This window comes from Cavia porcellus, unplaced genomic scaffold, assembly GCF_034190915.1.
Source record: "Cavia porcellus strain 051 isolate PalLab524CR breed Dunkin Hartley unplaced genomic scaffold, mCavPor4.1 scaffold_23, whole genome shotgun sequence".
Taxonomy (NCBI): domain Eukaryota; kingdom Metazoa; phylum Chordata; class Mammalia; order Rodentia; family Caviidae; genus Cavia; species Cavia porcellus.
In genome coordinates, this window is record NW_026947506.1 from 30,227,271 (window position 1) to 30,250,966 (window position 23,696).

Here is a 23,696-nt window from a genome sequence, read left to right on the forward strand (position 1 = left end):
GCTCACTTTCCTAAGCGTCTTTATAAGATGTGATAAAAAACAGGGGCACTGCTGCTGAATGTCGTCTATGAAAAGGCAGGCTTGTAAAACCATGACCCTGCCTTAGTCATCAGATCCAGTACCGTGTGATTTCTAGCTCCTCTCTAAAGTCAAGATGAGCATGAAAGGAAAGCATATTGAATCGATTCAGGACATCAAAGAGCCGTGACAGTAGAACTAAAGACATTCAGGGAAGAGGATTCCAGAACTGCTTCAGAAAGCGGCAAGCAGGATGGGATAAGTATGTTCAAAGCACGGGGGAGGGTTCTGAGCGAGATTCATAGCCATGTGCCTTTTACTGTACTAAATTTTTAGAATATAAACATTTACCATGTATTTGGAAAACATGGACGAAAAGAGGCCCTAAGTGGCCAGTCCATCTGACACACACACACCTCTGCCGTGTTTGAGGCCTCCTTTTGGGGGGTGAGCTGACGGACACAACGCCTCCCCAGCGCCACCACTGGACGAGAGGACAAGCTAGGGCCTCCTATCCAGTGTGCAGGAAAGTGGCCTTGGCAGCAGGCCTACCTCGTGGCTCTGTGTGCTGTGTGGGCACCATGTCTGCCAGGAGAAATGAGCAGAGGGGCTGCGTCTGGCAGAATGAGATGACCACAGGCATGTGATCTCTGGAGGGTATAAACGACAATCACATGAGCTTAAACCACCATCACCGCCACCTCCACCCAGTTCTGGGGATTGAAACCAGGGTCTTTGCACTGATAGATCCCAGCCCTTGCTGGGGTATGGCTAAATTGCTAAATTGCCCAGGCTGGGCTTAAACTTTCAATCCTCCTGCTTCAGCCTCATACAGTGCTGAGACTATAGGCACGTGTCACTATACCTTGTCACAGTGGGTTTTTGATTTTGTTTTGGTATAGGGAATCATACTCACAACCTTGTGCTTGCCAGGCAGGCACTTATGCCACTGAGCTAAATCCCAGGCCTGTCACAGTGAGTTTTAAACTAATGGTTTTATTATTTCTATTAAAATGATGCATGATGGTTATAAAATGCATTAATAAACACGTAAGAGCAAGCAAGCCACATTCCCTCACTCATTCTGTCCCCATGTCCCCGACGTGCGCTCTGCTGCATTCCAAGCGCGTCTCCCTGTCTGCACAAATCTGAACATGTCTGGGTAGACAAAGACTTTCCCAGAATGAAGACCGTGCCACATGTGCTGTGGACTGCTGAAATTTCCTGTTCTGTCTGTTCTGTACATAATTGTTCTTTTTATCATGTGCCTGCAAGCAGCAGCACCAATGATTTCAGAAAAATCCAGGGCTTAAAATTTGGCCCTGAGAAAACTCTGCAACCTAGCTTCTGCTGACAATTACGAGAAACCAGGTACCAGAGAGCTCCGTGTCCCTGCAGCATGGACAGAGCTGCAACCGGTCCCCTAGACCAGGGGGACCCATCATTGTTGACGTGCCACATCCAGGGGTAGCTGAGAGTCATTGTGGGGGACACGGGGCAGAATAATATGGCCATCGACATTCAGGTCCTAATCTCTGCAACATGGGACACACCTAGTGACAGAGGCTCACAGTTGGGGCTAGGATCGAGACAGGGTAATCACCCTGGGTTGCTTGGCAAGGGGGCACATAGGCACAGGAGTCAGAGGCAGACTGAGACCAGAAGCAGCCACACTGTTGACTCGAGGCTGAATTGTCACCACTGGAGAATGTGCTCAGCCCTAATTGGAGCTCTGGCAGAGGCCAGAAAACAGATCCTCCCAGAGTGTCCTGCAGGGACACAGCCCTGGACCCACAACGATGTCTGAGTTCCAGAATAAAACACATCCGTGTTGCTTGAAGCCACTGTTTCCAATAGTCAGCGCAGTAATAGTAAAGGAACACAGGCTTCACAGAGAAACTGACTTACTCTCAGGGAAAGGTGGATAGGGCCAGCAGGGGGTTTGGGTACTGGGGCTGAGGACCGAGCCCACCAAGCCTGCGGTGCCCTGGGCTGTCCCTGGACAGGACACCAGCTTCCCTTGCAGGGCATCATGAGCCAGGCCAAGGAGGGGTGAATCTTTTTCTTCTTCCTCCCTCCTTTTTCCTTCTCCTCCCCTTTCCACCTCCTGCTCTTCTCCCTTCCTCTTTCTCCTCCATGGTGGCTCAGTTTTTGTGGTACTGGTGGTTGAACCCAGGGACTTTGCACCGACTACATCCATAGTCCTTTTTATTTTTTGAGACAGGGTCTTGTTAAGTTGCTAAATTGCCTTGGCTGCACTTGAATTTGTGATCCTCGTAGTGCTGGGATTACAGGTGTGCACCACTGGGCCTGTTCCTGTTAATGATCTCACTGGCTTATGACAACAGGGTCACAGGAGAAATGCATTTATGATAAATGACTGTCTACCAAAAATACTTTATGGGAAGCTCTGGCAGGGAGCCAGGCCACCAGGGTTCGTAGGCATCCCAAAATTTGCAAACCAGACCCAGAACATCAGCACCATGGAGCCCCTCTGAGGTGGGCCAATCAAACCAGGACCTACACTAGACTGCTTTGTGTCCCTCCTACCCCACCAGGGACAGCATCTCTGCCCACAATTCATTTCCAAATGAGGACTTAATCCTACACACATGAAGCTCAACTACAAAGTGTCAGATGAGAGCCAGGGATATAGCTCAGTGGTACAGTGCCTGCCTGGCAAGTGAGAGGTTGTGAGTTTGATTCCCAGTACCAAAAAGAGAAGATACAGGATTTACAGTGTCATATGAAAACTTTATTTCAAAATAATCTGAAATTCCAAAAACTGCACAGGTGGAACAGGCTGTGTCTGGCTCCCTTGGTGACCCAGACATAACCTCCGAGTGTCAAAGCAGGTGGACCTGGCATCACACTGGCTGCTGACCTGTAGGCTCATCATCTGAGCCTGTCCCGGTGTCCTTTCCTTGCCAGGACCCACAGGGCGCCAAGTCCTATGTCCTTATCTGCTTGGCTGTCACAGGCCCTGTCCTCTGTGACCTTGATGCTCGACACTGGCAACCATGGGCAAATGTCTGGTAATACTGCCCTCCAGCTGGGCCTGGTGTCCCCTCTGGATTCTGGCTGTATGTGTGGGTCAAGCCGCCCCAGAAACAATGCTGTGTCTGGAGGAAGGATCACCATTGAGGAATGTGCTCAGCCTCTAGAAGCTGGTGATGAGGCAATGGATTCTCCCAGAGCCTTCTGTAGGGACAAGACCCCTGCACCATTAGATGTCTGAATTCTAGAAAAAGACACGTCTGTGCTGCCTGAAGCCACTGACTTTGCAGTAGCCAGTGCAGCAACAGCAAACGAGCACAGGAGACTTCACAGAGGAATCGACCTGCTCCTGGAGGAAGGTGGACAAGGCCGGCAGAGGGCTGGGGTGCTGGGGCTGAGGATTAAGTGTACCAAGACAGCCCTGGGCTGTTCTTCCATGTGGCCCCAGCTCCCCTCCCAAAGTGTTGTAAGCCAGACCAAGGGGGGGGGGACTGAAAGTGGACTGCATCCCTGTTGATGACTACATGGCTAAAGTGATCCCCCCTGCATGCCACTGTCATTCCCTTGTGATCGCCAAGCGCCTGAGTGGAGGTTTCTTCAGTCATTTTGCATGATACTTTGCCACTCGCTTCAGGGCCCACTGATGGCTCTCATCTGCAGCCATTATGACTGCACTGTCAGACACGGTGCCTAGCATCTCTTCTACACCAGCCACACCCCTAGCTAGTAAGGAAGAGCTGTCCCTTCCCCTATGACCACTTACCAGTGACTTCTACCCACATGGGCCCATGGATACCAATGTGTGCAGTGGGCCACAATATTTCAGCCATCACCTTTTTGCTCTGTCTTGGCTTTGGCCACCAGGAGCTCTGTTGCCTCCTATGTCCCTTCCCCAATCCCGTCCTTTGTCCTTTTGCTGGCCCTGGCTTCAGCCAGGACCCAGTTCCTTCTGTTAAAGAATAGTATGAGAACCCAGAGTCCGAGGCTGGCCATCACAGCTCCCAGGCCCTGGGCACACGAGGCTGGGGACATTTCTGTGCACACTCACAGACACCTATACCTATTTCTGTATTGGGCTACTTTTACACCAGAAAAGCCACCAGTTCGATATAGCGGGTTCTCATCATCCATAATGGATTTCTAATTTTTCGACCCTAGTATGCAGTCTCAGAATTGTCTATGTGAAACACAGATTTCCTATGTGGAGTAAGTATCTCCTCTTTTTGTGTTGAGAGCCATGTAAAGCGGCCTGTGGGACATCCCATTCCAATAGCGCCAGGAAGCAGGACAAATCAGAGGCCACACAGACCCAAATCTCTGCTTGTGGCTTTGAATCCTGAGACAGAGCAAACCAACCTGCAATATTCTGCCTGGCCAACAGACAGCTATAATGTTTAAACTCCACAAGCAACTCGTAAGCCTGCCTGGACTGAAGAGGCTTGCTTACTGAACACGATGCTACCAGACGACGCCCCTGCACACAGGGGCCCTGAGCCAGTGCTGGCTGGGAGCTAAGACTGGGTGCTATTACAGCATAAAAACCTAGAAGACAACATGGGTGGAACTATACTCAATATTCTAGCCTTCAGAGGTATGAAAATGAGTTATTGAAACTAAATGTCTAGTTTTATAAATATAGCCTGATATGAATCAGAAAATGACCTTTGATTATAAAGCTACTTGGTGCTAGGCATTAAAAAAAATAATCAAGCCAGGCATGGTGGTGCATGCCTGCAATTCTAGCACTGGAGAGGCTGAGGCAGGAGGATCACTGCAAGGTCAAGGCCAGGCTGGGCTACAAGTGAGTTCAAGAACAGCCTGAACTACAGAGTGGGACCCTGTCTCAAAATAAAAAGGGATGGGATGCAGCTTAGTGGTAAAGCATCCAAGGATTCAATCCCTAATATGGGGGAAAAAGAAAAGAGCCCAGTAGGTCAAAAACCAAATAATTTCTCACTTCTTATTTTATATTCTAGATCTGTAAAGAAAAAGGAAAAACAAAACAAACAAACCCAGACTGGCATGCATAACTGCATATAAAATAGGAAGTGTTCTGCTAGGGATCGGTTATCCTCTGACGATCTGTGTGTGTAAGAGACTGAAATCTGTACTGCTGGGGATCGGTTATCCTCTGACGATCTGTGTGTGTAAGAGACTGAAATCTGTACTGCTGGGGATCGGTTATCCTCTGACGATCTCTGTAAGAGACTGAAATCCGCATGCTGAGCAGGCCCCTGGGAAAGCTGCTCACAGCAGCACAGTGTGGAGGTGCCCTAGGCAGGACACCACTCCAGAGCTCTTCCCCACTGCTGAATGCCTCCCAGGGACCCTGTGCTGCATGCGGATTGACAGATTACACACTTCCTTGTGGGAAAATGAGAATTTAAAAAGAATGGCAATTAATGAAAATGATTTGGGAGCTTCAGAAGTCAAGCCAGGTCCCTGGTTATAGGCCACACCCACAGAGAGGCACCTTCATGTGGCTTCAGGGCGAGTTCAAGGGGCCCATGGCTCAGCAAAAGGCTTCCTGATGGCCAATGGTCCTCATTCATCAAAATTTACTCTTAGCCTCTGACTGTCCATCTACCAAATCTCCAAATCCCAGTTTTCCCAGTGGTTCTCGAGCCATCAGTTGCCTGAAAGAAAAATGGAAAGTTGTCAGAGGGAGGGAAGAAAAGTTGATGGCGGGAGAGGAGAGGGACTGAACGGAAGGAAGGGGGACAAAGAGGAAGACTAGGTCTTCACTTGCAGCCACGCACAGCACACACTCACCTCATCCACACTGGGGGGCCCTGGCCTCCACTGTGTCTCAGATCAGGCTCTTCCCACAGAACCAGGAGTTGATGGCCTAGGACGCACCCACCCACCCACAGCCCCCATGTGCCCCTTCGGCCATGCTCTGAAAACTCCGGGGCCTGCCCTAGGGTGATGCGCACATTCAGCACCCAGGCGGGTGTAGGGGTGCAGAGCCCAGACAGCACAGGTGTCCACACAAGTCTGCATGGAGCCCTGAAGCCTCTGCTACAGCCAGGGCTGGAGAAAGTGGGGTGGACTCCCCTGAGCTGCCGCGTTCTTCAGAGAAAGCTGAGGGGGCCATGACTTCTTCACACCTGGCCACCCGGGGACTGAGAGGAAGAGCTGCCGAGGTGGCGCAGAGCACACAGCTCAACACTCTGCTAGTGTGGGCCTTGTTTTCCAGTCCTGGAAACTGAATCCAAGCCTTTACATGGAGCTACATCCCCAGCCCTTTTCTTATTTTGTGACAAGTTCTCACAAAGTCAACAGTCTGTCCAGGCCGGGCTCAAACATGTGATCCTCTGCCTCAGCCCGCCTAGGTGCTGGGATTAACACCATGCCTGGCTAAGGCTAACTGTCAAATGTTTAGCACTTGTGCCATGGGCCCCATAAGGGGAATCTCTAGTGCTGTACAGCTAGGGACACAGTCCTACCACAGGCAAGCACTTCAAATGATAAGGCTAAGGTCCTCGTCAGTGCCCCATTTCTGTGATTCTCAGACCTAAGAAATCAAAGGTATCGCGCCCCTCAAAACGCTGAGGTGTGTCACCACTCCTAGGAGGAAATGTTGAAACTTGCTTGTGGAGGGGACGACAGATTGAACCAGGCCCCTCCCTGCCCCCATGATCCACCTCCCTCTGCTCTGTTGCAGCCTCGCCCAATGAGCTGGCAGTGGCTCAGAGCCAAAAAGACCCTGATCCACCCCTTTCATTCCTTGGGGTGCCCAACCCCACTTAATACAATTTATGCACAGCACAGCAATTCTGCAGTTTGGAATGCACAAGACAGCATTTAGCACAAGATAGGTAAACAGTAACACATTTCCCCCACATTCGGCAAAGAGTATATCTGGCCAGCAGCTCTAGATGCTGACCTCAAACATTGTAAAGGAATCATGACCCCCAGTGACATCCATACCTGACTCCTGGACCTAGTGGATGTGTTACCTCCCCTGGGGAGGAGATTACGGCTGTAAATCTTGACTCTGAAATGAGGCTGCTTTGGTGACACAGTTGGACATAACCTAATCACATGATTCCATAACACTACAGAATCTTTCCTGGCTTCAGTTAGAGAAAAATGCCAAAGAAAAAAGGATCAGAGATGCATGGCCATGGGCTTGGAGGAGGGAGGAAGGGGTCATGAGCTGAGGGATGTGAATGCCTCTCAAAGCTGGAAAGGCAAGAGACAGATTCTGCCTGCAGTCTCCAGCAGGGATCAGCCCTGCCAGCACCAGACCAGGGAGACTTGGGACCAGACTCCTGACCTACATATTGAAGGTCCTGAGTGTGTGTGGTGAAGCTGCTTGTCTGCAGAGCCTGTCACAGTGGCTACAGGAAATGCTTGTAGCTGTGCTTACCCAGATGCTGCCACTTGTGATTAGGGCAGGAAAAGGGAACAAGGAGTAAAAACTTTAAGCCAAATGAGGCACAGCTCAAAAGATTTCTTCCACTACCTGCAAACCTTCAGAAAGTTAGCACCTGAGCTAGGCCATCAAGAACAACCACAACTCTGAGCAAGTTCTAAAGTCAAAGAATGGAGAAAAAAAGAGAAAGAGTCAGAATATGTATGCACACGATGAGGGAGGTATATGTGGACGGCCACTGTATGAAACCCTGACCTCATCTGGGTGGCTTTGGAAGGCTGAAACAGCCTTAGTTTTGCACGTTGAATCTCTTTATAACCAACCAAAAGCCTACAGTCAAACTGACCAAATCAAAAGCCACACACCTCTGTGTTCACATGAATGTCACCTGAGCATCAGTGAAACCACTAGAAGTCATACCACATGTGCTCTATCCTGACAGGCCTGAGGCAGCTGTGTCACAGTGGTGGCTACAGCTAACCTCCAGAACATTGGGAAATGAGAAATCCTCTGCAGTCCCTGCCTGGAAACCTTTACTTGGCAGGCTAAGAACTTTCTTTGGGGAGCCAAAGCCAGCCACACCCTCTGAAGCAACCCAAGCAGCAACAGCTGCCTGCCTGCTTGCCTGTCTATGAGCCCAAGCATGTTCATCATACTTGCTATCTTTTTGGGGAACTTCATGTTACAGATTTTCAAGATCTAGGAACTATCCAGAGGTGGTAGTGCGTGCTGGCCATGCCAACACTTGGCGACTGAGGCAGGAAGATCACTGTAAGTTTAAGACCAGCCTGGGCTGCATAATGAGTTTAAGGTCAGGTTGAATTGCATAAGGAACTATTTCAAAACAAAAACAAGAAAGAAAATCTGGGACCTGAGTTGTGTTGAGGCAGGAGACCTGCTTGTACCCTCATAAACAGAGACCACCCTAGCTCTCTCTAAAGTGCAGCAGCATCAAAGAGAAATTCTCAGTTCACTTTTTTCTTTTTTATTTTCCAGTACCAGGGATTGACCCGAGGGAACACTACCACTGAGCTGCATCCTCAGCCTCTCAGTTCCACTTTTCTAAAGGCACATATTTAACATGTTTCTGCCAGCTTGAACCACTGGTGGTACATGCAACAGTGTCCCATCAGGCAGTCCTGATGAGACTGTCCCATGCCCCCCAATGGGATAGTCATACTGGTACCACCAGTGATTCAGAGCCACCTGGTAGCACGAAATAGGAATTATGGCCCCACCGTGAACATGTTAAGACAGTGACTCAACAACGTGATTCCAATCAATGTGCTACTTAGAGGCAGGAGCTGGATGCAGTGTGGCACCTGGGCAGACTCAAGACCTGTAAGAACACCTCCAGAGGGGCACAGGGCCTCACAGGAAAAACTCAGCACACTTCAAGTCCCAAATGCCCCTACACCTGTGCCTCCAGGGGAGCATCTGATAGTCCAGACAAGGCTGTGTGAAGACTGAATCCCTACTGAGCTAACTGTGGCTTCAAAAATCAAAAGTGAAAGCACCACAAGCATATAATTTTATGCTATGTGTTTTTTTTACATTACGGATTAATAGCTCTTATTTCAGGTAAAAATTCTATGGATTACAGTTACAAATGTTTTTATTTTGTTTAATTGTGAACTCCTCTCAAGACAGCAGCAGTTACTCATTTTTCATTATTTCTTAAACAGCCCATTGTCACCACTATCACATTCCAAACAGCTGCAGGTGGAACCAAACAATACAGAGTACAATTTTCTGGTCTGAGAACGTGAAGAAAATAACCTGCACCCACAGAATCTTCAAATCTTTTGACTCAGTCAGCATTTTCACGATGTACAATTATAAAGCCTTAGTGACAGGTCAGTAACACCTAAGTTTGGAAAGCAAATGCTCTGAGGAATGTAATCATGCATAATGCTGTCACTCAAGAAAAGGGTTCCAGGATTTTAAACAGCTTTTCATACAATCTCGTTTGATAAGCTTCAGTTTCACTAGCAAATATCTATGGTTCTGAAATATACAAACTGAACCCCAGGTCCAAATAAAGCTTACCATAACAGGCTTTTGGGAGGGAGGAAAAAAGCTTTAGTCAAGTGAGAAATGGAGTCATAAATGTTAGTTTGTACTTGCCTTTCCATTCTGCACTCTAAATATTCTTTTGATTCATTCCTGCATAGAGCATTTTCAAACTTATTGTCACGAAGGCACTTCATGAATTTCTCTTTAAAGCTTTTACATTCACCTAGAATGAAAAGGAAAACAGTGTCTTCTTTTTAAAGTTGAAACTTCACCTGTTAACACAGCAGCCTTAAGGATGACTTTACTCTTCTGTTAAATCTTATTTCCCAGCTAGGCAACATGGTGTATTCTCCTAATCGCTGCACTGCAGCAGGTGGATTGAGGTCAGCCCAGGTAATTTAGCAAGATCCTGTCTTGAAGTATAAATACATATATATATATATATATATGGCTAGTGATATAGCTCAGTGCAAAAGCCCTGGGTTCAATCTCCAATTCTGCAAAACAAAACTGAACCCATAAATCTTGTCTCCTTCACAGTGCTAGGGTTGTTGCTTGGTGGTAAGGTGCCTGCCTAGATGCATGAGGTACTAGACTGGATGACTAGACCAAACCACCTTCCCCATTTATTTTCTTCAGAAACACACAGAAAAAGCCAATACTGGAAAGAAACAATCCAACAATGTGATTATGCAAGTCTAACAAAATGTTAAGGGCAAAATCCAGCAGGGGAGACACTGAGTAGTTCATGATATAGGGGAGCCCACTGAAATCAAGTGCAGCAACTATAGACCTCATAATATTCACAAGCATGTATTTGGGGTGTGAATGTTGCTTGGTGGCATGCAACAGGTCCTTGGTTCAATAGCTAGCACCACAAAAAATAAAAATAAAAATATATTTATTTGCATGACATTCACTTGACAACCTAGAGCATTCTTTTGCTCCCTAACAAAAGTCACTCCAGTCCTGGGTGGCAGATGGTCTTCCAGTAGGAACCAGAAGAAAGACCCTGACTGGAGCGAGGAGTGAATGTTACTGTCTTTGTACCGTTAGGGCCACACTCCTGTCGGCTGTCATTTGCACGGTCCACGCCTCGGCGGGTAATACTCAGCCCAAGTTAGTTTTCCCGAACCTGTTTCCCTGCTTTGCACCTTCATGGGGCTCTGAGTAGGCTTGATAGCCCAGGAGCAAGCTTGCTCCGCATCCCAAGGATTGAACCACACATCTGCTGCCCCACTTGGCCCGTTGGCCCTGTACCAGAGAACCAGCACCTCAAACCCGCCCTCTACATCTACGCCATGCTGCACCTCAGATCTGCTTTCTAGACTCCAGACACTGTCCCTCAACCTAGACCGCCTAGAACCTGCGCCTCAGCCCCGCCCCCGTCCGCCCAATGCCCGCCGCTCACACTCTGCACTTCAGACTCCGCACTCTTGGGCCTGCGAACAGCCACCCTGTCCGAGACCCTTGGCCTCACCGAAGTGATCCAGCGGAAAGCTGCCCTTGTCAGGGGGCCGCGGCTGGAAGCTCTTGGTCCCGAAGTTCATAGCGGTCGACATGATGATAACGCCGGGAAATAGAATGCGATGCAAGCGCCGTGCGCAGGGCGGCCGGCAGAGCGCCGAGCCGGCTCCAGGGAGCGCAGAGCGCTTCGAGCAGCGGACCCGCCCCCAACCCCGCTGCAACAGCTACCGCGCTGCCCTCCGGCTCTGGCCGCGCGCGTGTGCCCCGCCCACCCCAGGTCCTTTCCCAAAGCTCCTGACGTCCGGGTGGAGCGGGCTGCCAAGTACTTTCCGACATATCCCCTCGGTAGAAGCCTACCTTCAACCCCCGGTGTAGCCGAAGAAAGCTAGGAGGTGCAGCAACTTGCCCGAGGACACATAGTTAAAACCCCGGGATGGAGATCTCAGGTGTCAGCCGGGTCGGTTGCCTGTCCGCACACAGGGCCTAATTGTGGCAAGAAGACTGGAGGGGGCTAGGGATTTAGCTCAGCGGCATAAGTACCTGCCTTGCAAGCAGGCGGTCGTGAGTTCGATCCCCAGTACCGCTAAAATAGCGGCACAGTGCGTGCCTGGCAAGTGCAAGGTTCTGAGTTCAATTCCCATACCAAGAAAAAAAAAAAAGAGGAGTGTACCTCAGCAGCCTGTGGCTGCCCTAACAAAGTGCTACAAGTAATGGCTGAAAAAACTAAAATGTGTTCTCCCAGATTCAGGAGACCAAGAGTCTTGGGCAGCCAGCGTCCTGTCTATCCTTGGTGCTCCTTGACTGGGCACCCTGTCTGGGTTTCCACTTCACAGGACCAACTTGCCTCCTGAGTGTGCTTGTATCCCTGTGTCTCATTAACACTGACCCCACTTACCCAACGCTTAGGAGAGGACAGAGCCTCACTAGCCCCATGCTTTGATGGCAGACAATACCACTAGTATTGACCAAAGAAACCAACTCCTTCAACTTAAAAGGGCTGCAGAAAAAGGATCCTGACCAGAGAGTCCTCACTCTCATCCCAGGACAAACCTTCTGCCAGCCTGGTTTGGGGTCTCCTCTTCAGAAGGATGCCAGGGTCTCCCTTGTTTGTTCTCTGGCACGCTTGCAACGCTGCAGCACACACCACTGGATTGAGGCCGGTTGGAGAAAGTGTGTGTTCAGAGGAAGCACAAAGCCAGTGCTGGGCGTCTTAGGGGGACTTCACCACCAAGGCCCCAGGGAGGCCCTAAACATCAGGGATCTTGATCAGTCTGAGGCTTTGGGCCCACTTAAAACTACAAAAAAGGAAAATCAAGCTTTGGTGTTTTTTTTTTTTTTAATAGAAACAACCATTTTACACAGCTGGAATGAGGCCAAATACTGGGTTATTTATTAATATGTTTCCAAGGATGTGAACAATAGAAGCTTTTATTACTCAACAGATTGTCCTTTCTACTGACTAGGTCACATCACTTAGCAGGGAAAGGACACCCCCTTCCCCTAAGGTTGTCCAGATTCTGTGTGGCACCTCTGATGGGAAGCAGCAGAGGGTCATTACCAGAAGTGACAATGAATTTTAATTAACTGTCACCTGGTAAATGATTATTGCTTTATATGAGATTTGGCTAGGAAAGACTTATTTGCAATTCAGGGGTATAAAAAGTGGGAAAGGAACTGTCCTTTCTGAAGCCCTCTTGTGTAGGAGGCTCTTTCCCGAGGGGATGCCCAGAACTTGGAATGGTGCCTGGGCACACAGTAGGTGCTTATAAGAAGGTTCTGAAGTGAGTGAATGCAGTTAGGTGTTTTTAGTCTCATCATCTCGTGCAAGAGACTAAACAAAGGGATCAAGTCCCAGCTGAAATCTACAGAGCCACTGCATGAACTGCCTATGGCTGCGTAATAAACCAGTCCAACCTAGTGCCGTGTGGTAGCAAAATTTCTTGCCTTGCTCAGGAACGTGTAGTCCATGCAGGTCTGGGTGGCCCAGCTCCACAAGGCATCAGCTGGGGTCTCTACTTCTTGTGGCTGGCAACAGGCATCGGCTGTCAGGTAAGACTGGCCCTGCTTCTTCGGGCCTTCGCTTGTCCACCTGGGCTTCTCAAGGCCACCTAGTCTTCCTCGCAGTGGAGTGGACAGAGAACAAGTAGGAGCTGTGTCTTTTTTATGCTGGCCTTGGAAATCCCACAGTATAGCCTCTACTATGGTCAGAATGTCCTCCAGGTTCAGAGGCAGGGGACATAGGTCTCTTCTCTCATAGGAGGGGCAAAGCCCATATCATGAGGGTCATGCAGTTGGGAGCATTTGGGTGCTGTCATTTACTACAGCCATCTGACTCCCTGAGGGGGACTGATCCCCTCCCCGTCTCTGTGTCAGTCATAGCACTGTGTTGGACCTGGCCACAGGGGTTGCTCAGGGAGCCTGACCACCTGCCTGATCAGACAGGCTTGAGTGACCAGGATGGAAAGTGTCACACTCGTCTTTGTAGGACACTGAGAGTATCTTTGGAATCCAGAGGGAATAGACCTTAACTCCATATTGGCTTCACCAGTAGTAATTTGCTCTGCCGAATCCTTGCAGCCACACACCGAGAAGCTGTGACATACTTCTAACAGGGCATTGGGCCCGAGCCCAGGACTGGAGCCAGGAAATGCTGAGCCCCAGCCATGTCTGCATCAGGCAGCAGCCAGTGGGGGCCCTGTCTACTTCTGGGCATACAGCACCGTTAAAAATGCAAGGTAAGTTTGGTGCAGGCCTAGAATCCCAGCCTTCTTGGAGGCTGGGGAAGGATTGCAAGTTTGAGCAACTTCGTGATTTAGAGAGGCCTTATCTCAAAAAATAAAAAGGGCTAAGAACGTAGCTCAGAGCAAAGGCCTTGGGTTCAGTTCCCAGTACTGAAAAAAAAGGCAACAAGCAACATTCAGAGGCAGAGAGAGGACAAAGAAGTGCTCAGGGAGCTTTGGGGTAATGGGTACTCACTGTCTTGATTGTGGCAGTGGTTTCATAGGTATGGATATGTGGGTACGGATATGTGTCAAACTGGAATTACATGCTTTTTATTTTTTATGATACTGAATATCAGATCCAGGGGTGCTCTATCACTGAGCTACAAACCCAACTTTCTTTTCTTCTTTCTTTCTTCCTTCCTTCCTTCCTTCCTTCCTTCCTTCCTTCCTTCCTTCCTTCTCTCTCTCTCTCTCTCTTTATAATTTTGAGACACGGTCTTGCTAAATTGCCCAGGTGGGATTCAAACTAGTGATCCTCTTGTTTCAGGCTCGTAAAGTACTGGGATTACAGTTGCATGTCATCACATTCATTGGATTGTATGCTTTAAACATATGGCTCATGGTGCATTGGTGAAGCTGTAAAAATAGACACATAGACCACAGGGTACAAATGTGTCCCTGGAGGATGCAGAAGTGGATGGCCCAGTAGGGAGGGGCCTCTTTTGTGGGACATTTCAGCCATCACAACTGACTTCCTTCTTTTCTTATTCCTTACCTTTCCTTTGTTCTCCTCTCCTTTCCCCTCCCCTCCCCTCCCCTCCCCTCTCCCCTCCCCTCCCCTCCCTTCCCCTCCCCTCCCTTCCTCTCTTCTCCTTTACCCTGGGCCTTGCCTTGCCTTGCCTTTTCCTCCCTCCCTTCCTTTTCCTTTTCTTTTTTTCCAGTACTGAGAATTGAACCCAGGGCTTTCACTGAGCTACAACCTCAGCCTTGTTTAGTTTTTATTTTGAGGCCGAGCTTTGCTAATTGCCCATGCTGGGCTTGAATTTCTGACCCTTCTGCTGCTCCTTGAGCTTCCCAGAATGCTGGGAGTACAGGCATGTACACTACACAGGGCTTCAACTTTCCTTTTGGCACTTTATTTAGAAATAGGGCCTCGGGCCAAGGATGTAGTTCAGAAGCACATCAGCTGCCTGGGAAGTTCCAATTCCTGTACCAAAAACAAAAACAAACAACAAATAGAAATAGGGCCTCTACAAATGTGACTGAGGTAAGGATCTCAAAATGAGATCATCTTGGAATTAGAGTGGACTCTAAATCTAATGACAGGTGATCTGAGACAGAGAAGATGCAGAGAGAAGACCATGTGAGGACAGAGGCAGGGGGATTTGGCTGGTGAGGTATCCACAAGCCAAGGGCTGTAGGCCACACCAGACAATGGGGACATGGCAAAGCTTTGCCCTCAGAGCCCCCGATGGAGCTCTTGGCCTCCTAGGCACAGGGGTAAATGGCTGTGGTTCTTTGCTGAGGCTGTTATTTGGGGTTCATTCTGCTGCTGGGTGAGCCCTACCCTGGGCCTGGAGCTCCTCATACCCCTACCCAACTGACTGTGGTCCTGTCTGGCCTAGCTCATGTCACCCCACATTCTGTTCCAGGCTCATGTTGCACCGTGAGCCTGGCGGGTCCTAGCTCACCTGCTGCAATATAGACTATATGCTTTGAGAAGCAGCCCCAGCCTTTTCCTCTCTGTGGTATCCCCACGGCACCCCAGAGGCATTTATAGTACAAAACCAGTTGTCACATCCATCTCACACAGGGGACTATGGGAGCATGGTCCTTTTGGGTCACTATGCCACCAATTTCTGTAGTCCTGGTGGAGGCTGATAAATGACAGGTGTCTAATAAACGCTTCCTGAAGTACCTAGGTAGACATCCTTGTGCAGGAAGTGCCCCTGCCCCAGCCTGGACATGAGTGGCCTTGCTTAGCAGAATGACCCAGAGGCTAGTGTGTGTGAGGGTTGTGCCCCTTCTGCAGCTGCCAAGCCCAGCCCACATGCACGAGGAGGTGCAGCCTCAAGCACTCCACCACAGGAGGTGTGCAATCCAGGCTGGGGCCTTCCTTTCATAGCTCATCAAGGGTGACAAGTTCTGGGAGGGTTGACAGCTGCCTCTGCTGTTTGAGGGTAAGTGCATGACAGCCCCAAGGTGAGGGGCCCTGCCAGAGGTAGTGGGGTTCTCAGTGCTTCATGTTGGGACAGGCCTGGCTGCTTCTCATGCCAACAGCCGCCTGCCTCCTCCTAAGAGGAGCACCTCACTCCCACCCCCCAGCTGGACACAGGTAGACAGGGCTGTGATTGGCTATCTGCCCCCAGCTGCAGCCTTCACCCTGTCCCTGCCCCATCCATGCTGGGGCAGCCCCTGCTTCCGGCTGCAGCTGTGGAAAGGCTAGGTAGGAGCAGATTAGGGTGGGCCCACTGTCAGAGATGCAGCTAGGCATGAAGGTGGTGACCTCTGAAGGCCCTGGGTTTGAGGCCCTGTGAATAGTGCCCAGCAGGGGCACCCTGTCAAAGACCCCTTTGGGCCCAGTGGACACAGGTGAATGCAGATGGCTGCCCCAGAGTCTTGCAGAGATTCTTGGGGCTGAGAGAGTTGTGGGTGAGGCCAGGCCCAGTGACTTGTACTGACAGGGAGACCAAGGTAGATAGGCTGGTCCACAGTGTGGAGCACAAAACAGTCATGCCTGGGTCCTGGGGCAAACAGGGGCACCCACGTGTCATGGATGCCTGATCTCACACAGCCTTTCCACCCCCTGGGCCCTGGCCCTGCATCTCCTGGGCTCTTCACCCTGCTCAGGCCCCTGCGCAGACTCGACCCCACATTCCATGCAGCCTGTAACTTTAAGCTGCCTGCTGGGGCTGTCCCCTGCAAACTGCTTGTTCCACATTCTCGGGGTGGTGGGGAGGGTGGGGTCCTGGCACGCCCTCAGCAGGGTGGCTATAAGGCTCAGGAACGGGGGCCCACAGGGGAGCTGGGGCCTCCACTGCTGCTATATGGCCCTGCTGTTGCTCCTGGGACTGCTGGGACTACTGGGGCTCCTGGGCCTCTGGGGGCTGCTCTGCACCGCAGCCCCAGGCCCCTCCCCAGCTTCACAGTGGCCCCCTGGGCCTCGCCCGCTGCCGCTCCTGGGGAACCTGCCCTTGCTTCGAGCTTCACAACAGGACCAGTGGCTGCTGGAGGTAGGGGCAGCCCCTCCATGTAGCTCCCACAGCCTCTGTGGCTGTAACCCAGCCTGTGTCTGGGGAGGCCAAGCCCCATTTCTACGTCCAGCTCTGTGTGGTGCTGGCCCCCACTGCAAGACACAAGAGGCCGGAGTATCACCTTGCCCGTGGGAGAAGACAGACCCACTCAACAGGAAGGCAGCCCTGGGAAATGCTGCCCAGGGTCAGCGCTCAGGATCAGTGGGCCTGGAAGGCTTCATGGAGGAGGCAGCATTTGAAGATGGGCTACAGGAGGCTGGTTTGGTAGGAGGCAGGTGCTCCAGGAAGTGTCTACAATTGGAAAGAACCCCCAAGGGTCAGAAGTGTCCTCAGGCAAGTGGGGTGCCCAGGGAGTGGCTACCCAGGTTGCTGGAGAAAGAAAATCCTTATCCCACTGAAGGGAACTCGTGAGACTGGAGCAACCCTGCCTCCTCTACACCTGCCCTAAGACTTTGGCCAGAGACCAGCCAGGCCCCCTGGCTTCTACACTTTTGCCACTCCTGGGATGCCCATGCCCAAAGGGCTCCTATTTTCAGCACCGCTAGTGTGGCTGCCTGGTGTCCCTTCCTAGGCTGAGATGTACTGGACTCCCCAGAGCTGGACCCCAGGCTCACTGTTGGGCCTTGGAAGGTCTTGGGCAGGAGCTGACCCAGCTGGGACCCAGTGTTTTCGCCTGAAAGCAATTCACTTCCTACTAAGGATTTGATTTCCTCTTCTTAAGATGGGAAGTGACACCCTCAGGGCAGGGAGGGGCAGGTGGGGGGCAGCCCTGTACTGTTCTGTGTCCTCACTGAGTCACAGGTCAGCAAGGCAGGACTGACCCTCTAAGCTGCCTCTGTCTGCCTGTCCTTTGCTGTGGGTTGGGGGAGCCACTGGCCAAGCTGAGCCCCAGAGAGGGTTGGAACCCTGGGAATCCTGGGCTGCCTGAGTCTGCCAGATGGTGCCCCTACCAGGGGCTTCATGGGCCCCTGGAAGGGAGGTTCCTGTCATGTTATACTGTGCCCCTCCCTGTCACTGACCCTACCGTTCCGCCAGCTCTCAGAACGCTATGGGCCGATGTTCACAGTTCACCTGGGAGGCCAGAAGACTGTAGTGCTGTCAGGCTACGAGGCTGTAAGGGATGCCCTGGTGGGCACTGGACAGGAGCTGGCTGACCGGCCTCCCATTCCCATCTTTCAGCTCATCCAGCAAGGCCGTGGTAGGTACAGAGGGCTCTTGGGCAGCCCTTGGGAGGGACAGGGTGTCTCCACCTGGGCCTTTCCATCCTGGGCCAAGGCCAGCCCAGAACAGGAGAAGGTTGGGTGTGAGGGGGCCCAGCTGCTCCCTACTGACTCTCAGAGGTGAGGCAGGCTCATCTAAGTCTCTGCTACCTCTGCTGCAGGCATCTTCTTCTCCTCTGGGGCGCGCTGGCGGTCTGCCCGCAGGTTCACAGTGCGAGTGCTGCACAGCCTGGGTGTGGGGCAGGGCCCAGTGGCTGGCAAAGTGCTGCAGGAGCTGGCGAGTCTCACAGGAAAGCTGGATGGCTTCAGAGGTGAGTGGGGGCTAGACACCCCTGCCTGGAGCCCCCACCCTGAGCCCCATTTCCTCAAAGCCAGCCCTTGCTGGCTCCAAAGGTCCTCCATCTGCCTGAGTCCTGTCTCCCCACAGGCCAGCCCTTCCCACTGGCCCTGCTGGGCTGGGCACCCTCCAACATCACATTCACGCTTCTCTTCGGCCAGCGGTTTGACTACCAGGACCCTGTGTTCCAGTCCCTGCTAGGGCTGATTGATGAGGTCATGGTCCTATTAGGGTCACCCAGCCTGCAGGTAAGAGGCTGCTCTCTTGCTACAAGCTGAGGTTCAGGCAGCATCCATATGACCCTTGCTGGCATGTGTTGTCTGAGAAATAGGGGTTCAAGAAAGGGGTCTCCATCTTCCCCTAGGCAACAGATGCACGTGCTCAAAGGTGGGGGCAGGACCAAATTTTCTCCCCAGGACTGTGGCCCTGAGCACCGCAGGCCCCTCTAGCCAGGCTGTCACCACACCACAGAATCTCTCAGATCATCCCTTCCAATGTTCAGGAGCCCCGGGGTTTATACTGCATTCTTCGCCAAAGCTTAAGGACTTTGCCATTTCTAGCTGTCTTTACTGAATCCTGCATGCTAATGTGCTGTCCCAGAATTGACAGCTGGGCTCATCTTGTGTGTCCTTTGTTACCACTGTGGAACAAAGCTCAGCGAGCAGAGGCATGTGTGGTGCGGTTTGGGGAGCAGTGAAAGGGGAGGCTTTGGGCTTCCCACCTTGGACCCACTGCCCTGAATGAGCCTGTTCCTCTTAGGTATAGGGATGCTTGCCTGCCCCAGAGCAGCGTGTGTGGCTTAGTGGCCCTGCCGGATGGCCCAGGGCCCAGGTGGTCTCTGGTTTTCTCTGCCTATGGCAGCTCCACATTTTGAGACTTATGTGGCATTTTCTACCTGTGGTGTTGATGCCCTGGGGAGGCAAGCATCCTGCATCTCTGATCCCATCTGCTGCGAGCCCACGACTGAGAGCTGGGTCAAGGCTCTGAATCTTCTCTGCAACTCAGGCCCATGGGGTCACTTCCATGTGGCACCGGTTCCTTTGCAATCTTCCTGGCTCTGGGAGGGGGGATTAACACGAACAGCCTCTCTGGATCTGCGCACAGCCAGCCTATGTGCTACCATCCAGCGACTCTTTTCTGCAGTGAGCGCCCTCTTGTGGCCGAGGGCAGCATCTGCCCTGGCACAGCTGTCGATGCTGGACAGACTCCTCCAACCAACCTTCCATCTGCCTGCCCTCTGTCCCCAGCTTTTCAACATCTATCCATGGCTGGGGACCTTTCTTGGTCTGCACCGGCCTGTTATGCGCAAGATTGAAAAGGTCCGAGCCATCCTGAAGACGATCCTGGAGCAGCGACGGTGCACTACACCCAGGGGTGGCCCTGTACAGAGCTATGTGGATGCTCTGATCCAGCAGAGTCAGATACAGGTGATATGGGGCTCCTTCTCAGGGGCTGGGGCTGGGAGTTTCTGCAGGCCTGCATGGAGCTCCACATTCCCTTCTGGGGCCTCCTTGAGCCTTGGTCTCTTGTCTATGAAGTGGGACACTAGCCAGATGCTGGGTCTGTTTGTTCCTGCCCAGTCTGTCTTCTCCTGTCCCAGGCCTGGGGTAAGACTGGATACATGGCTTGGAGAAAGGGCCCCAGACCTCCCAGCTGAGCCCCATTACCTGCTTCACAGGGGGATGACCACCAAGGCCTGTTCACTGAGGCCAATGTTGTGGCCTGCATGCTGGACATGCTCATGGCTGGCACAGAGACCACCTCTGCCACGCTGCAGTGGGCAGCCCTACTGATGGCCAGGCACCCGGACATTCAGGGTGAGGTCCAACATAGTTGGATGGGAGCCCAGGGTGAAGGGATGGCCCTCACTGACGTGGTACCCGCTCTGGCACAGGTCGTGTGCAGGAGGAGCTGGACCGTGTGCTGGGTGCCAGGAGGCTCCCGCAGCCTGAGGACCAGCAGCAGCTGCCCTATACCAACGCAGTGCTGCATGAGGTGCAGCGCTATATCACGCTGCTGCCCCATGTGCCTCGCTGCACAGCCACTGATACCCGACTGGGTGGCTACCTGCTCCCCAAGGTGGGTCCACACGCTTCTCTTGTCCCATGGGGGACAAGTGGACCCAGACAAGGGGAGAAAATAGAGTCACAGGTTCCCTGGGAGGAGGAAGGAAGGGGATCAGTCACTAAACTGTCTTCCTGCTGCGGTGTTAGAGCTAGATCGGAATATCTTTCTTTGTCCTGGGGGGTCCTTCTGGGTATGTTGCAAGGGTCGCTATGTGTCCTGGGGTCTCTCCTGGATCCCAGAGCTGCACCTGATTAGTGACACCCCTGTGCCCACAGGGCACGCCTGTGATCCCTTTGCTGACCTCGGTACTGCTGGACAAGACCCAGTGGGTGACCCCCAGCCAGTTCAATCCGGGGCACTTCCTGGACTCGGATGGGCATTTTTTGAAGCGGCTGGCCTTCCTGCCTTTCTCTGCAGGTACCACGGCCCTGATGGGTGGTCAGAGGCCACAGGCACTCCTGTCACTCCTACCCTGCAGGGCCTCCCCTCCCCACAGCAGGAGAGACCTGGCACACCACATGGTGTTTCTGTTTCCCCCAGGCCGCCGTGTCTGCGTTGGAGAAAGCCTGGCCAGGACTGAGCTTTTCCTGCTGCTGGCTGGCTTGCTCCAGCGTTACCACCTGCAGCCTCCACCTGGTGTCAGCCCTGCTGCCCTGGACACCATGCCTGCCCTGGCCTTTACCATGAGGCCCCGGGCCCAGGCCCTGTGTGCGATACCCCGGCACTAGGGTGATCTACCAGGCGACTCCCTGCCTGGCCCACAGCACAGGAGTCCCTGGTAGGTGACGGGGCAGCAGCAGTGTCCCTGAGGATGACTGGCAAGTAGACCCACCCCACCCAGTCACAAAAGGTTAGGTGTCCAGCAGTCAGCTTTTGTGAGCAGATCACATCCACTGCTGGTGGGAAACAGACTCTTGTCTGGGTGCCCGAGAGGGAATGTGACCTCATAGCCCCAGTCTGTCTCTGCCAAGGCCTTAGCTCTCTCTCAGGCTCCTGCATCCTCCGTACTACCCGCTCTCTTCTACTCTTGCCCCCTGGGCAGCCAGGCCCCCAGTACAGACTAGAAGTGTCCCTTCAGTGCTCCCCTAAGCCTATCTCAGATCCCAGGAGGCCTCATGTTGCCCCACATTTCCCAGGGCCTCCTCCAGCCAGGGGCAGGATCTGCCAGATGCCCTCCATAGCTGCAGTAGGTGCTACTGGCCCTGGGGCACCATGTACCATGGCTCAACCTTGGCTGATATCACCAGTTCTCACCCTGCATCAACCAGGCCTGAAGACCTGGCTGATTCTCCAGCAGATGCCCTGTTCTGGGGGTGTTGTGGGGCACTGGCTGGAGGCCTCTGCTTACCATCAAATGGTGCCCTTGGTTTCCCTAACTAGTGTGCTCTTCATGATGGGTGCTGCACTGAGGGCCCTGGTCTACCCCAGTGTACTGGGGACTAGGAACCTGAATCTCAGTTTATTCATCTGTGGAATGGGTCATGACAGAGAACCAGAGAGCTTCATTGGGAGATACAGGGTTGAGGTATCCCAGGCTGAGATACCAGAGGCATCCACAGGAAGGAAAGGGGAGGTCCCTGGGACCTCAGGGGGCACATCAGGGAATGAAGAGGCAGCTGGCAAGTTCTTCAGGCCCCACTGCACTCCATCTCAGGAGGTCAAAGACTTCCACTCAGGACAGCCACCACCAGGACTGGCTGCTCATGGAATCTGGTGCAGATTGGAAACTGAGGTGCTGAAATGCACAAAGTTCAGCCAGAGTTCCACTCTCCCCACTGCTATGACACACTGAAGCCTTGAGGGCAGGAGCTGGGCCCAGGTGGCACCCGCTGCCCACTGGGCTCCATGGCCTCCTGTGTGGGCTGGAGATCTAGATGGCTGTACTTGGTTCCCAGCCCATCTTGTGACCTCTGTCCTCACCGTGGCGGAGGCAGAGACATCTATCTGGCTCCCACAGAATGCCCTGGGGTGGGCTCTCCAATGTGGGCCTCTGTAGGACACACACACACACACAGGGTTATCTAAGAATCAGACTTTCGTGGGGGTTCTGTGTGGCTCCTGGCACAGTTCATATCAGCCTGGTGAGCTCGAGTTGGGGGTACCCTAGGCAGGCTATGGCAAAGGAGAGGGCAGCTGGGTGTAAGGGTGCACGCCTGTGATTCAAGAATTCTGTGAGGCTGAGGCAGGAGGACTGTAAGTTCAAGCCCAGCCTGGGTGACAGTGAGACTGTATCAAAATAAATTTTAAAAAGCTGAGGGTGTAGCTTGGTGTGAAGGCTCTGGGTTCAATCACCAGTGCTGTAAAATATACGCAACAAAACAACAAAAACACCTGGCTGTCTGGCTGAGAGGAATGAGGCAGGCAGTCCCTCCAGAAGAAAGGTGCCTGTGGACCCAGAACAAGCTCTGCACCATCACCTGTCATGAGAAGCCACAGCGATTCCTTTGGGCCAACTAGGACTGTAGGGGGCGCTGTGAGAGTCAGGAGCTGAGCCATGCTTCTTAAAACGCCATCCTCTCAGCTGCAGCAGGGTTTGTAAAGCCCTATCTAGAAGCTTCTATCCTGTCCACTGGGTGCCCTGAGAATGTGCCCGACTTTTGAGCAGTGCTGGCTGGTGGCCCAAGGGGCACACAACCCTGATAAAGACACACACAAAGAAACAAACATGGCGCTACGGCCACCTTTTGTGACCTTTACCTGGGTCTGTAATCTCTGACCTGCGGTTGTCCCTGACTTGCACTGAGGGTGTACTTGTAACTTCTGACCTGTGAGTATGTCTTGACCTCTATCCCATGGTGGTAGGGTGCCTGTGGTCTCTGTCCTGCAGGGTGTCCTTGCTTGGAAGGTTCCCTGGGGAACAGGAACTTCTGAAAATCAACTTTATTGAGGAATTACTGATAATGTACATCAAGTGTATGATCTGGTGGGTTCTGCAATCTTCAAACACTTGTGTGACCACATAGCTGAGGCCGGGGGTCCTACCACAAGCCTTGTCTGCCCCTTCTGACCAATGCTGGTGTCCCTGTCACTACTGGTCAACTTCCAGCTTCTGGAATCTCATAGATGGAGTCATACAGTCTGTCCTTACCTGTGTGGCTTCTGTCTCTTGGCCTGGTTTGGTTTGGAAAGATGATGGGTTCATGAAGACTCTATTATGATGCAATTATAAGGTGGCAGAGTGATCAAGAGTGACAGAGACAGGAGGGGGCCCACGTG

At 52.3% G+C, this 23,696-nt stretch overlaps 2 protein-coding genes across 3 annotated transcripts; one reads left to right on the forward strand and one right to left on the reverse strand.

Moving 5' to 3' along the window:
* Nucleotides 1-2,751: 2,751 nt before the first annotated feature.
* LOC100734254 (cytochrome c oxidase assembly protein COX19) lies at nucleotides 2,752-11,051 on the reverse strand. The gene is made up of 3 exons (XM_003469932.5): nucleotides 10,893-11,051; nucleotides 9,524-9,635; nucleotides 2,752-5,651 (listed from the first exon to the last, which is right to left on the reverse strand). Exons 1-3 carry the CDS (start codon nucleotides 10,972-10,974, stop codon nucleotides 5,567-5,569), a joined length of 279 nt encoding a protein of 92 aa, XP_003469980.1. The 5' UTR covers nucleotides 10,975-11,051; the 3' UTR covers nucleotides 2,752-5,566.
* Nucleotides 11,052-13,389: 2,338 nt separating this feature from the next.
* Nucleotides 13,390-22,735, forward strand: LOC100733972 (cytochrome P450 2W1). 2 transcript variants are annotated; one of them, XM_063233997.1, is made up of 9 exons: nucleotides 13,390-13,614; nucleotides 17,892-18,054; nucleotides 18,238-18,387; nucleotides 18,504-18,661; nucleotides 19,661-19,840; nucleotides 20,092-20,230; nucleotides 20,308-20,492; nucleotides 20,756-20,897; nucleotides 21,021-22,735. In XM_063233997.1, exons 2-9 carry the CDS (start codon nucleotides 17,913-17,915, stop codon nucleotides 21,206-21,208), a joined length of 1,284 nt encoding a protein of 427 aa, XP_063090067.1. In that variant the 5' UTR covers nucleotides 13,390-13,614; nucleotides 17,892-17,912; the 3' UTR covers nucleotides 21,209-22,735. The 2 variants fall into 2 exon arrangements, with proteins under 2 accessions (XP_063090067.1, XP_003469979.1); XM_003469931.4 differs by lacking the exon at nucleotides 13,390-13,614 and adding an exon at nucleotides 16,572-16,835.
* Nucleotides 22,736-23,696: the final 961 nt, after the last annotated feature.